Source organism: Tamandua tetradactyla, chromosome 2 (genome assembly GCF_023851605.1).
Source record: "Tamandua tetradactyla isolate mTamTet1 chromosome 2, mTamTet1.pri, whole genome shotgun sequence".
Taxonomy (NCBI): Eukaryota; Metazoa; Chordata; class Mammalia; order Pilosa; family Myrmecophagidae; genus Tamandua; species Tamandua tetradactyla.
In genome coordinates, this window is record NC_135328.1 from 94,868,671 (window position 1) to 94,884,035 (window position 15,365).

Here is a 15,365-nt window from a genome sequence, read left to right on the forward strand (position 1 = left end):
GATTCTATAATTTATGGTTAATTGAATTGCACATTAAATAGTCACTCTCTCATGCCTCATATGGAGTGTGGAAATTTTGTTGAGACAAGTATTGTGAAATATTGGGCAAGCTATAAACTATAGCTTTTATTTTCCTAAGATATATGTATATTAGGAAAGTGATATATATATACACACACATATATATGTATACACACATACATATATATGTAGAGAGAAATATGAACTACTTCTGTGAAATAACAATAAGTATGCAAGTTATCAGGAAATGTGAGTTGGAAACCAGTTTGAAGTACTGAGACACTAGGTGACCTTAAGAAAATATTTTGTCTATTTCAGCTCTCTTTTTATAAATAATAAGTAGTTACATAATATTGCTAATGTTGAAACACAGCAATATATAACTAGATTAGGTTTTCTGAAAGTTCCTTGCATACTCTATATTTTTAAAGGTTATTTTTTTTAAAAAGAGACACATATGACAGCATAAAATTTTAAATTGTGAACTACAGACAGAAAATATTGTTTTGCCAACTACCATTGTGGTGTGTCTTCCAAGATCATGAAAAAAACCACAGCTTTGGAGTAGAATAATTCAAATGAATGTAGTAAAGCAGTATTTTGTGAGTTTCTTTCCTTCTGAGGAAGAAATGACTGAATTTTTACCTTTCTACTCACAGAATTCATCCCAGTAGAAATGCCATTATTGTATTATCTTGTGTTAATTTGAGATAAGTAAATTAGAGTTCTTTAAAAATGAACAGAGCCTTAATATGAAAACCCATACAAGGCAGCCTGCTGTTCATTTATTATAACAGTCCAAAACTGAAGACATATATGTGCCATGCTACCAGGTTTGGCAATGTGTTTTGTTCTGCAGCGTTTATAAATTATATTTATGACAAGTTGATGGGATTATGTGAATTCCCTGAAGAAGTGTTTGTCTCTGAAATAGCAGTAAATACAGGGGATAATAGTATGTCCCTATATGTCCTTGAATATTTGAAGAAATGGACATTGTCCGAGGTCATAAATGATGTTCGGCTACTTACAGTGTTTCTGAGAGTTTTCAAAGCCAGATTATGTTGGCCTCCAAATGACAACAATTTACCCCAACACAAGGCATGATGAATAATTTTTATATATCTCTGTATATGGTATTTACAGTATTTTGTAAAAATTTTGGTAGATTATATGGTTTCTCTATGTTTACTCTGTCTTATTTACACTAGCTTCAGTGGCTATTGGACAACTACGAAACAGCAGAAGGAGTGAGCCTTCCCAGAAGCACCCTATACAACCACTACCTGCGACACTGTCAGGAGCACAAACTGGACCCAGTCAATGCTGCCTCTTTTGGAAAACTAATAAGATCAATTTTTATGGGGCTACGTACCAGGAGATTGGGAACTAGGTTAGTACTGAAAAAAATCATATACTATTCTCTGTTTTTCAACCTATAGGAACTCTGTATATTGTTGAGCAAAAGTGCTAGATTACAGATAACAGCTAAAGAAAAAAATAATTAGCTCAGTTTATAAAATCCTTCAGAAGAGGAAAGGTCATCATTCGGTGCTACCAAATCAGAAGTAAATGTTATTCCAAGCATTAAATAGTAAATGTTATTCCAAGCATAAATTCTCAAGCAAAGCTTTGAGAAGAGCTAAATCTCAAGCCACACAGAGTTTAGCAAAACAGCCTCTAAATGTATGATTTGCATGTGGTGCTTTAAAAATTAATATGTATCACTTTTTTCTCTTTTTGAAAATAACCAGACTAAAGATGATTTGTAAAATGATGTAGTAAATGGAAAACTTTTGTATCTCTTGACTCTTGCAAAATTACATTTGAATGTCTTGATAACTTCTGTTTCAGTAGAGTAAAAAAATTAAAGCTGAGTTTTTCATTTCATTCTTGGAGACCAATTAAAACTCACTTGGTAAATTGAAAATATGGGTGTTTGAAGCCTTTAGCAATGATAGTCTTATTTTCCTTCTTGTGACCTTTTAATTTTGATCTTGAATTGTGAAAGCATACATGTGTGCAAGTAAAAGTATGGTACAATTCCATTTTATAGAAGCAATAATGTGTAGAAGACTTAGCTTCCTTCATTTTTTTTCTTACCTTGGAATGTATAGGAATGTTCTTATTAATCAAATGTGATGAAAAGAATACATAGAATTGTGGAGTTTCGTTTTTCCAACTCTATAATTTCTAAAAATTATCCTAACAAACATTTTAAGTAGCTGGGCAGAAAAGTATAGATGCTTTTGATTTCCTAAATCTTACAGAAATCCATATAAAAATATAAAATAGAAGTGCCACCCTGTGTAACATTGTGTGATATACCTTTAATGAGTTGTAAATCATAGTTTCATAGTATTCTAGAAAACATTTTTTAGTATTCTTAATAAAATAAAGCCTTTGTAATTAACTTCATCACAAATGTATACTGATAAGAGGAATATCAGTTTTATGAGTCTTACAAGGTCTGTGGTATTAAAAGTGTGAATTATTCTTCATTTTAAATTATCACATAACTTTCAGATTGCTGGAGGCTCAGTTCTCCCTGAAATAACATTTTCACCTATCTATACTTCAAAAGCATATATATTTTAAACTGGAGAATATGATTAACTCTATTCAGACTAAGGAAACTAACATTCAGTCCCTTGAAAAAAAAAAGGGTTTTGATTTTCTAGTATTTTTTTTTCCCCAGAACCATGTAAGTCATTATTTGGGGACCTAACCTACTATCTCTTAGCTGATGGCTTAGTAGTTATGCATACCATGCCAATATTTTGATACTCTGGGCTTTATTCAACATTCTAATAGCTATATTGTTGTGCTCCTTTTATTGCTGAAAGGAACTTCAGTGGGTCCTTTTCTGAGGCTCCATTCAAACATTGAAATACATCTTTATAATAGAAAGGGACAAAATTGGGGTTGTTTAGGTTTGTGAATGAGTAGAATTCATACTCTATAAGTACATTTTTGCGATATTGCAGCTTTTGCTTTCTGATGTTCTCCCCCCCCCCATTATGGAACAGTTATGTTTCCTGATCCTTTTAAAATTGTATGTAGTCTTCACAATTAGTGATGGAAATAAAGCCTAGAAGAACAAGGAAACTTTAAACAAGTGCTGTGTATGAAGATAGCAGAACTCTAATGTCAAAAAGCTGACAGTGTTAGGGGTGAGGTACTGCAGACTCTTTCTACCATGGAAACTGTTTTAACATTCCCTTACTATGCCTAATGCAGGGACAGAAGAAAAATTTGTATGTTTTGAGTCAAATTAAATCAGATCCTTTTTTTTAAAGTGAATTTTATGCTGAACTATTATTTATCCATTAACAAAATTATTTGGTTGATTCTATTCAAACAAGAAACAGACATATTCTCAAATTTTTTAATCTAAGTATACAAAAAATAAATAAAATCACCAAGTTTTTAAACAAAGGCAAATCAGAAGATACATTTTGTTAAATACCACTTCAAACTTAAATTTGAGCAACAAACACCATGGGACATTTTGTTCTCCCCCACTTTTTCCAATAGAATAGAAAGCACCCCCAGCCCCACCCCAACCAAAATGCCGATTTGTAAGAAACCAGACAATTCATCAATTTTGAGTCTTCACAAGAGAGACATCATTTTACTCTCTAGTTTTTTTCCATAGTAGTGTCTCCTTCCTACCACTACTCCCTACTGTATGCCAGTTTGTACAGAAGAACACTACTAATTGGGTTTTGGCATTTTTTGTTTTTGTTTTATATTCTATTCTGCAGTGGATTTTGCAGGCAGGAGCTAATCTCTGCAAGTGGAAGGCCTTTCTTTATATGCATTCTCTTCATTGCTAGCTTATTTTGATGAAAGCATATAGGTTTCCAGATACCCTACATTTTTTTAACTAGCATTATTATATATATAATATGATTTTAATGTTTTTTCAAGAATATACGGTTTATCTATGTTCCTTAATCTTAGAAGTAAAGTTCTGCCATATCTTTATATAAATATTTAATCCACACCACTCTTGAATTTTTTTTGTAAATGAAATAAAAATAGTTGGAAGGAGCACTGATGTCTTGCTATATTTTTGTAAATGAAATAAAAATAATTGGAAGAAACACTGATGTCTTGCTATTTTTTTGTAAATGAAACAAAAATAATTGGAAGGAGCACTGATATCTTGCTATTTTTAGACCTGTGAGAAACTACTATTTGCAAGAATTTATGTATTTAAAATTTCTTTTAATTAAATTTTTTTTAATTTAAAATTATTTTTGCAGGAATTTGAAAATTCATTCAGGACAAAACCCTGTCATTTCTAATAGCAAGCATGATTTTTCTCATGAGCATGGAAATCATGAAATTTTTATTCTAGGTGGAAATTTGCCATTTTCACAGGAGAAATTTTCCCATGTCTGTTGTGACACATCTTATTCAGCCTGCAAAACTGCTATGAATTCATAAAAACAGAAACTAATAAAATGTGTTTAAAAATCAATAGATTAAGTGCACATATTTTAATATTTATGCCTTTTTAGGTTTCAAAATATTAAATAATAGACTTTACCACATCTTATAATAATGAATTATGTTGTGCCGCTATCCCTAAAGTAAAAAGAACAGTAACAAAAATTGTGGAACTTATCCAAGGCAATAGAATTAATTTTTTTCTTTAATTTGCTCTGCATAGCCATTTCATAATAAATGCCTATAAACTGTACAACCTTTTATCCTGTTAATAAATTTTTATTGGCCAGAAACTTTGCTCTCAGCACTACTGCTTCTAAATTAATTTGAGTTTAAAATATAAATTTGAAAATAAAACATAACTTGAGAAGACTGAATTGATGTTTGACTTGTATTTAAGTGAAAGCTTACAAGATTTTTCTTAGGGCCTGAGCTGATTGATTCAGAATCCTGTTTTGATTCTTTACGTGTAGCCACCATTAAAACATACAGGTATCAAGAACAGGTAAATCATAAATATATTATGTTAACATTCTGCTTTTACCTTATTTTTCCAAACTTGAAGTTAAATAGATATCCCATGTGATTAATATAGTTTGACTGATTTCTTGTGTTTCCAATGTTTATTGTTCTTTTATGAAGAGGGAACTCAAAGTACCATTACTATGGGATTCGTGTCAAGCCAGATTCTCCACTTAATCGTCTGCAAGAAGATATGCAGTATATGGCTATGAGACAACAACCCATGCAACAGAAACAAAGGTAGACTTCAGAGTTATCATTGACATGTCAAAGCTGTGTATTTCTTTTGATGTTCAATCTCCTTTTTTCTGAACAAATAACCAAATGCACAAGAATGTTGCTACTGTTGGCATGCTTTCATTATGGACAGTTCTCAATATGATTTAGAATTTCAGTAATCCTGTCTTTTCCAAATCTTTTAATATTACTCATTATTAAAATGAGTAAGGCAGCCTGTTTGGCCTCTTTTGAGTAAAGTGTGATGTCCCAAATTTTTCAGAAAGGAAAACTAAATACAAAACAATAATTAGCACACCCAAGCAAGTACCAACCGGAGAAACTTGCCACCGTATTCATGAGCTTCTGACCTACTATTCTGCACATCCCTCAAGTCATTCTTTTTTACACAGTATAAATGTTTACATAATGTTTGGGACTTCTTACATTTTCCTGGAACCCAACTTCATAGACATAGAATTGTAGGTATTAGAGCTGTAAGAGATCTCAAGTATTCATGAATGGATGGATGGATGGATGGATGAATGAATAGAATCATAGAACTTAGAACTGAAAAATGCCTCACTCTATTTTGGCCCCACAGTCTTATAATCAACACGTAGTTAAACCTGTTTTTAAGATGGGTCCCAGAGAAGTTAAATGATTTGCACAAGCCCGCAAAGCTGTTCAGTAGTCCAGGGTTTTCTAGCCCCGTGATTTATGTCCCAACTTAGAATAAATAAAATGAAAATACCCTTCTTTATCAGTATAACTCATCCGTGACTGTAATTATAGTTTTCCTTTTCAATTGAGCATGCAATATGAGGTAGGGGAAAGGAAGCCTCCACAGAAATAGTCAGATAACGTGCATCAATCTGCCAAATCCTGTGATCTGGGATGATTAGTTGCCTTGACCAGATCGACTCTACATTAGACTTTGGCTTTTCTCAAAACCATTTGCTCTATATCACTACTGGAGAAAGAATATACCACACGGTAGTCCTTTATCCATTTGTCACCAAACATTGATTGAGTCTCTACTATGTGCTAGGGCCTACATGCAGGGATAAGACAAGGTCCCTGCCTTTGAGGAATTAAGAAATTAGAGGGGCAGGCATATGGTGAATTTTTAAAAAGTGATGAAATATGAGAGGCACTGAAATAAAGCTTTGATCAGGGAGTTGTTGAAATGCAAAGGAATTTTCAGTAAATTCTAGGAGAGGGAGGATCGAGAAGAGAGATTAGAGAAACTGCTTTTTTTTTTTTTTTTTTTTACATGGGCAGGCACCGGGAAGCGAACCCGGGTCTCCAGCATGGCAGGCGAGAACTCTGCCTGCTGAACCACCATGGCCCACCCAGAAAGTGCTTTTTTGAATAGAGATTTAAAGGAGTCAGAAAAGAAGAGGAACATTCAGGGAGACGAAATAATGTAAGCAAAAACACCTAGAGGTAAAGTTCACGATGTCTTTGGTAAATAGCCCATGATTTGGTGATTCTGATATTATTTCAGGAGAATTAAGGAGATAGTTGAGGAATTTACTGGAAGATGAGATTAAAAAGGTAATTTGGATTATAGATTAAAGAAGTTAGTTCTATATGAAGTTGTAAATTTATTTGCACACTTGAAGCTATGTAAGGAATTTTAAGCAAAACAATGAATTTTTTCAAGTTTTTTTCTAGGAAGATGACTTTTTGATTTTGGGTAAGACATAGTTAATGGAAAGACATGCTTCCCATTGATGGTAAGGATACTTATTAAGCAGTTTTTTTTTTGAAATGCATAATTTCCAGTGAAAGTATTCCAGATTGAAGAGTCAGTTTGATTGGCTATTTATATGCAGTATCTCAGGGCTTTTAGATTTTTAATTCACAGATTATCCATCTATTTTTTTTTAATTGCTGGTCCTTATTTTTTTATGTATAGCAGTGAAACATAGAAGGGCTTCAAAAAAATAGTAAAACAAAGAATAGTACCTTAAAGATTGAGATGAAGATAAAATTAGTTTGATTTATAATCAACTGTCATTGTCTTGGGTTACAGTGATTTTTTTCCTTCTCTTGGTGGCAGGACTATAGCTTTTACTTTCTCGGGTGGTCTCCTCACTTCTGCATAGCAGTACCACACAATGGAGATGACTGTGAGATGAAGTGCTAGAAAAGAGAAAAAAAAGAATTTGCTTCCAAAAAAAAGACATATTAAACTTAATTATGAACAAAAACCTGCTAATTTGCCTCTAAGGCAACTGAAGCCCAGTTCTACTTCTGAATCAACTGAAAGGAATCGCAGCAAGCTTTCATGAAAATGAAGCTTAAAAAGCCTAGGTTAGGTGACCAAGACCTAGGACTTTCTTTTTTAAAAATCCTTTTTTTTTCAATGTATTCTGATAACGTATATACAATATAAAATTTCACATTTTAACCACTTCCAAGTTCCATATTTCTTTTTAATGCCATTTTGATATGTGTTATATATTCACATCTCATATCATCATCCAAATGTACAGTGATTCATAGTATCATTATATGTGATGATTTTTTAACATTTTCATTACTCCAAAAAATTAAAATAAAAGTAAAAAGAATACCCAAAACGTCTTGTTCTAGTTTACTAGCTGCCGGAATGCAATATGCCCGAAACAGAATGGCTTTTAAATAGGGGAATTTAATCAGATGCTAGTTTACAGTTCCAAGGCTGAAGAAAATGTCCGAATTAAAACAAGTTTATAGAAATATCCAATCTAAGGCATCCAGGGAAGGATTCCTTGGTTCGAGAAGGCCGATGAAGTTCAGGGTTTCTCTCTTAAATGAGAAGGCACGTGGTGAACACCGTCAGAGTTTCTCCCTCATCTGGAAAGGCACATGGTGAACACAGTCACGTCCCTTACACCCCACATCTCTCAATTATTTATTTATTTTTTCATGTTTATTTTCTTACTCCTCTGTCCATACTCTGGGTAAAGAGAGTGTCAGCCAAAAGTTTTCACAATCCTACAGTCACACACTGAAAGCCACATAGTTATATAATCATCATCAAGAATCAAGGGTATTGGATTATAGTTCAACAGTATCAAGATCTAGGACTTTCTGTATGGTATATGAAACAAATTCCAGAGATAAAAAGGTTAATGAGGGTGGGCCACAGTGGCTCATCAGGCAGAGTTCTCGCCTGACATGCCGGAGACCCGGGTTCAATTCTTGGTGCCTGCCCATGCAAAAAAAAAAAAAAGTTAACAAGCTATTATAAAACCCTGCAATCTCAGTGAGTAATTTGTTTTAGAAATGGATGCATTTGAAAAGTGATATAAATACTCTTAGTACTATTAATAAATTGTGCAGACTTTGGTTTCCTATAAAGTTTGCTTTCTTATGACACAAGAATGTTAGAGAACCAAAGAAATACAAACTTCCCTCAATTCCATGTGGTTTTTTTTTTTTTTAACAATACTGGTGGCAGTGTGTTAGTATTTTCAGCTGTGCTGAGCCTTCATTGGATTAGCAGAAGGGCAGAGGGAGACTGCTTTTTTTTGTTGTATCTCTGAAGGAATCATGGACTGGCAACATTGATAGGCCTTCACTGAAGCCAATTACCCCATTGTGCTGAAACACTTGGATAGGAGAGGAAGAGTTCATCTTCATGAGTCTGGATGTAAGGTTAAGAGTATTTGCTGAAAATAAGAGGAAATGAACTTACTGTATCATTTGTTTTCAGCCTTAAAAATTTTTAAATGATGATTCCAGGCAAAGGTAGTTTGGTGGTAGAATTCTCGCATCCCATCCGAGAGACCCAGGTTCGATTCCCAGCCCATACATTTCCCAAAAAACAAACAAGCAAGCAAAGAAGGAAGAAAAACAAAAATTCAACAAATGGTGCTGCAGTAACAGGATACTCCTATGGAAAAAGAATGAAATGTGACCCTGGCCATACAGCATACAAAAAAAAAAATGATTCCAAAATTCAAATGATTATACTGAATATTTTAAAATTCACCCAGAGACTGCCATTCTCTTTTAAAAATACAAATGACATGACAAGTTTAAAATATTTTATAGCAGCTATTAGCATTTAGTATTTCAGAATATTGAAATTGTTTAAATACATTAAGATTTACTATATGCATGTATTTGTGCTCATTTTCCATGAACATGTTCCATGTGTTCTTATAGAGAGAATTCAAATATATCCAGTGATTATTTTATCAAGTAAAAGAGGTTTGGGAGCTCAACTTATAAATTTTTCTGATGCATTTGGTATCATAGGAGTTGGAAGGGTAAGATAATAATGATTATCATTTTGTGTAGCTTTACAGTTTTTAAACTGTTTTAAATATAGTATCTCATTTGAAGATTTTGTGTGATAGTGGAAGAAATTTCCACTTGTCTACAGATCAGAGTTCCACAACATCACCTTATGGAGTATAGCTATGAGTCTGGAAATAAATGGTAACAAATTCTGTTGAAAAACATGTCACTAAGCCTATAGCTTAGCTTAATTGAAAATTTACTTCTGTGTTGTCCAATATAACACCCTATGGACAGTGCAGTGGAGGGACAAATAGACTTAGGCACTCTGATAGGCCCTTCATGTATCCCTCGCATATCTAGATTCTAGTCTAACACAATGTAATAACAGCTTTTCATATTGATATTATGGGTAATCAGAAGGTAAAATACCCTGGTTAAGGAAGCAGAAGAATGTGTAATAGGGTTTTAAATAAAATATTTCATATGAAAATAAGTTTTGTACTTAGATGATGTGTTTGTACTTAGATGATATACTCTTCAGTTTTCAAGAAAATTCGCTTATGGACTAATTTGCTTACCCTATTTAAACCAATGGATAAATTAGGTTATTGTAGAGCAAGATGGGAATCAGTAATCTTTAGTGCAGTTCATTTTTAATATTTGAATGAAGTACATAGAGTGTGATGGTACTTATATATTAGTTACTCTTCCAAATCTTAGTGGCAAAAATAATGCTTTAAAGCCAAGTACTTTTGAAAGTGTACTTGGCTGTGTTGATTCCAGTAGCCATTCTCAAAATATTAAAGTACATTTATTATTTCCTCAATAAATATTTATCAATTTGTAATTGCCTACAGGGTGTGAGCATCGTATCTAAAACAGTTATCACATGATCTCAGAATGTTAGAATCAGAAGAAAGAGATACCTAGTCGAACCCATCCTCTTGATGAGAAAATTGAAGCCCATAAAGAATAGATAATTTATTCATGACTATATAGCAACCAGGACAAGAACCCAATCCTCTTGTTCTTATTCTTTTATTTTTTTAATAACTCCACCCTCAATGAGGCAAGATAACCTAATTAGAAATATACACATGATACAAATGCACGCATATGAAATAAAGACATCACATTTTCATGAGTGTGTCCCAAATAAGTGAGGAAATAAGATGCCACTTCCTACTTCTTTTCATGCCACTCTTGCTTTGCATTGTCACTTTATAGGAATTGGATTCTGTAAAAGAAGGATTCTTTGGTAAATAGAGGTCAATAGGAAAGATGATATAGAAAGGCTTCTTTTGCTTTGGCTGTGGACAGATGTTCCTAAGGAATTAGGAGGAAATCTAAGAAACTTTATCATTAGAAGACTATTCTTAACATAATTCTCATACAGCAGTAGAAAGAACCCTATATTTAGGATTAGGAAATATGAATTTGAGTACACTTTGTTTTGATACTTCTGCAAAATGTGTGTCTTAACTTCACTGAGCCTTGTTTTCTTCATCTGCAAAATGAGGATTAATAAAAATAGACTACCTCACAAATTGTTCTGAGATAAGTATGTTAGGTGTTTTTTGTAACTAGAAACATTCTCTATACATTAGAGAAAGAATATTTCTTTAGGAGTAAGGGTGTTTCCAAGGAGAGTGAAGCCAGGCAAATGGGTAGGGTTCGCTACCATTTCCCTATTCCTCTAGGCCAGTGATTTTCAACTTTGGTTGATGTTAATAGTTCACCATTCCTTTCTTACACCATGCATTCCCAGGGGTCATTACAGAGCTTAGTAAGCATCAAGGGCTGGTAAATTGCTCTGAGCCACTCAAGGGTGGTGGGAGTGTTTAGTGGAAAGATAATTAGGTTCCTGTGTATTTGGCTTGCAGAGACAAATTAGGAATGATGGTGCTAAGGCATTTAATATTCACTATACAACTGCAGCAGTCCCTGATGTAATGATCATATTTTCCATTAAAGACAAGAGAATTGCAAATAATCACAATTTTTTCATTTAGAAACTTTACCAATTCATGTAAAGTTTGATAGGATAACCACTTATCCCTACTAATGAGCATTTATTGAACATTTTTAATGTTGTTCAATAAGTGCTTTTTATGCAAGATCTTATTTGGCAAATAAATTGTTATTCACTGATGAGGAAACTTGGACTCATCTAATTGTATTATATAAAAGGGTCTCATTAATTCATTTTTTCTAAATGAAATCTCAGATGCCCTTTTTTTGTTTTTGTTGTTGTCCTGGCATCAAGCAGAACCAAGGTGTCACTCTCCAAATAAAGAGGGGCACATCCCTCTAGAATCTGTTTAACAGAATAGACCAACTGTGGATAACAGAAATGATCATGGAAGTACCATGCATATTTGAAACAAGAGTATGTCAGTTAAATACAGTAAACCATAAATGACCCATGCTAAGATGATTCAGTGGTGAAATTTAGATTAAGATCTGTGAGGGGAAGGAATCATGCCTGCCATGTTCAACATTGTGTCTTCAGCACCAAGGAGAGCGCTGAGCATATTGTCAGTGATCTAGTAATATTTGTTCAATGAAAGATTGATCCATAGCTTTTATTTTCACCAACAGCTTCACCCTCTTTTCCCTATATTTCCCCAATTTTTTACTAAAACTACTGTCAGTTAATTCAACTATCCCATTTAAATTTAGTTTTTTCCTCCATTTCTTTTCCCAATTATAGATGTACAGCTGATGGAAACTTGTAAGACAAACACTCAGATGGCCACCAACAAGAGTTGAAGAGATGGACTAACTATCATTAACCAGCAGGGTTGATGTTAAAACTCATTTGGATATATTGTAGATATATTCAGTGTGACCTTAAGGAGTCAATTACTTTTCTAAAAGCACAGAACTCTTTCCATTCACTATTTTGTTCTGATTTGTTTATGTTTATATTGCTGGGTTCATTTCAGATATCAGGTTATCTAAGGGCTTTCTGGGACAATTATACCAAAGAGGATTTCAAGATTACATAGAAAATATTAGCCTCTTGTCTCGATTGTGAACTCAATTCTTTGATTTGTTCATGCACATCAATGTTTATGCACTTTTAGAGTTTTAAACATTGTAATGACTCTATTTCTCTTTGTAGTTCAGATTTTGCATGTGCATTTATCACTTGCTCCATGAAAGTTTTTCCAAATGCTTCATTTAGTCTTTTGAAAATTCTTTAACCTGATACCATTAGTTGAATGTAATGGCAAATGTATACTATTTTTGTTACCTTTCATTGGATTACTTTGGTATCTACATGTGGGATTATTGACACAATTAGATATTACATTTACAGTATTGTTACAACTGTCCAAGACCTAAATAACAGCTATGACTAACCCTAAGAGGGATGATTCCCAATAATTTCCAAGTTTTCTGTATTAGTGACAGGTCTCATGCATACACTCAGCTATTAAAGTGTTAGCTTTTCTTTGATTTCTTAATTATTAACAACTTTAGCTCTGATTACCCATGGAGTTGCAAGCTGTTAAAATTATCATTTGCTTCTTACTAATTTTGAAATTAAGAGCTCTTTCTTCATTTGTTGCAGTGCAGGTCTTTCTTGGAGCACAAACAACCTAATCTAAATATATTGCATTTGTGAAAGAAGGAAAAGAAGGTGAAGGGAGAGAATACTCTTAAACACTGAAGAGTTTAGTTTTTAAAAGTATTCAACACAGAATTTTGTTGGCTGTTTTGGGGTTTTATTGTTGTTTAAGAGATAGTTGCCCTAGTTTTACAGTTTAGTGTTTATGGTGATTATTTCATGAACAAAACAGAGAGGAAGGAAATGTAAGAACTACCTTTCAAAGGTAAAAAGCCTGACCAGTTGAAATTCAACCAGAGTTGAAGGTAATATAATGTTGAATGATCACGTGTCAATGGAACATAAAAACCATCTTAGAAAAATTCTATTTATACGCAGTCTTTTCAAAACCGTGTACCTACAGTGTCTACACATAGTAAATTCTCAATAAGTATTTGTCAAACTGATTGATATATATTGAGATCAGTTGATGGTAAGATAAAATGAAATATGTTACCTTCAGCATTCATTCTTTTATCCATCCATTCAAAGATGTTTGTCATGCATTCCAAACCTAGTTTATTGGAAAAAATTGATATTTAGTCTATAAAAATTACTTTCCTTTGATGTTATGGATATATTTCTACTGCATTCGACTGAATGAATCTGTATAAGGTCAAGAGGTTCTCATGACTGGTGCTGTACAGACTACTTTAAGAACATCTCAGAAACTTATTAAAACAATCAATTTGTAAGCTCCATTCTCAAAGATTCTAGTTGAGTAGATAGAGGAGTGTGCCTAGGCATTCAAAGATTTTTTGAGAAGCTGTCCATATACTTATATACAATCAGGTTTCAAGGCCACTAATGTATCATCTGTAATCATTTCTTACAAGGAGATTAAATTACCACAGGTGTTTGTTTAGACTATTTTTAATGTGATTATTCTTTACCTTCTTTAAAACTGCTCCTTCTCTGGGAAGGCCCGAGCCTCTGAGATAAAGGTAGAGAATGATTGTTTCCCTCATACAGGCTATCAGGAGAAGGAACATCTAGCTTTTCTCAGTCTAATATTTTTTACTTTCAATTACCAATACCAGGCAATACACAGTGGATATAACACTAAATGACTCATTACTTCAAAATTGGCTAAGAAAACAAAAGGTCTGCACTACCTGGACATGCTCTCATACTCTGAGGCTTATACTAACACTCTGTGTGTGAGCCCCATTCCTGGTTTTCCTGGTGTCATTCTTTTTGGTACAAACCCCTCCTGAACTTTGCTCCAAGATCTTCTCCCAGGAACAACATAAGGTACTAGCTTCTAGAGGTGCTTTTGCCGGGCAGCCAAGAGTGGATACACATAGACCCTATCTTTTGCCCTATATATTTTTCGTTTTGTTTTGTTTTTTTTGTTTGTTTTTTTTTTTGCCCTATATTTTCACCAAGCTATCCTTACTCTTAAGTTTAGAATTAAAATATCCATTTCCTGCTTCTGACTATATTTTCATTTTTTTCACCTCTCCTATATGACTTTTTTTTAAGTTCTGACCTATACGTTTTCTCCAGAATTTATCAACTTAGCTCCTTTTTTTTTCCTACAAGCTAATCTTGATGCATTTTCCATTTTCATCTTTTACAGCGTACTTCTAATCAGTGCTTCCCACTCAATGTCCTCATTGTTATTAAGCATAATAATATATTGTGGTGATTATGATTTTGATTACTTAATAGAAATATAATATCTCTCTCCTTTAGGAACTTCCACTGTCTACAATACCAATAGCTGACTCTGTAATCCTAAGGAGGCAGAAAACTTTGCTTGCAGGCTACTGTGTACTTGCTAACCATTGTGTACAGGTAGATTGTGACAGAACATCTGGCCTCTAAAAACTCACAGTCTAAGAAAAGCTTGTCATTTTCTTCCTTTTTTTTTTTTTGTCAGATTCCATTTGCCCTTGAAATATGTGTCTATTAAGCATCCATAGATTCATAGTGTACTGGACGCTGTAAAAAGGAAATTTAATAAATCACAGTTGGGCAAAGTCTCATAATTATTCTATCACATATTAAAATGTAATATAATTGAAGTCTATAGGAAATTATTCGCATTTTCTCTTCTTCAAGGTAAATAATTTAACTTCTTTTAATCATTTGTTTAAACACCATGAATCTCAAGCTCCATTAACTTAAATGAAGAAACATGATTAAACAATTTTAACCTCTTTTATTAGTGATAAAAAATTTCATAGCTGAAAAAAACGGAAAGCTCAAATGAAATGAAACTTGGAATGAATCACTGTGGAGAAACTTCCCTAAGTAAAATAAGGATAAAACTGTTTAAGTCTGC

General features: G+C 33.2%; 1 protein-coding gene across 10 annotated transcripts in view; it reads left to right on the forward strand.

The window, feature by feature from the left end:
* Positions 1–15,365, forward strand: part of RFX3 (regulatory factor X3) — a 382,072-nt gene that overhangs the window by 288,904 nt on the left and 77,803 nt on the right. For all 10 annotated transcript variants that reach the window (XM_077148291.1, XM_077148294.1, XM_077148298.1 and 7 more), the window contains 2 exons: positions 1,233–1,414; positions 5,122–5,241. In XM_077148291.1, the coding sequence (XP_077004406.1) occupies positions 1,233–1,414; positions 5,122–5,241 (302 nt within the window). The remainder of the gene's footprint in view (positions 1–1,232; positions 1,415–5,121; positions 5,242–15,365) is intronic.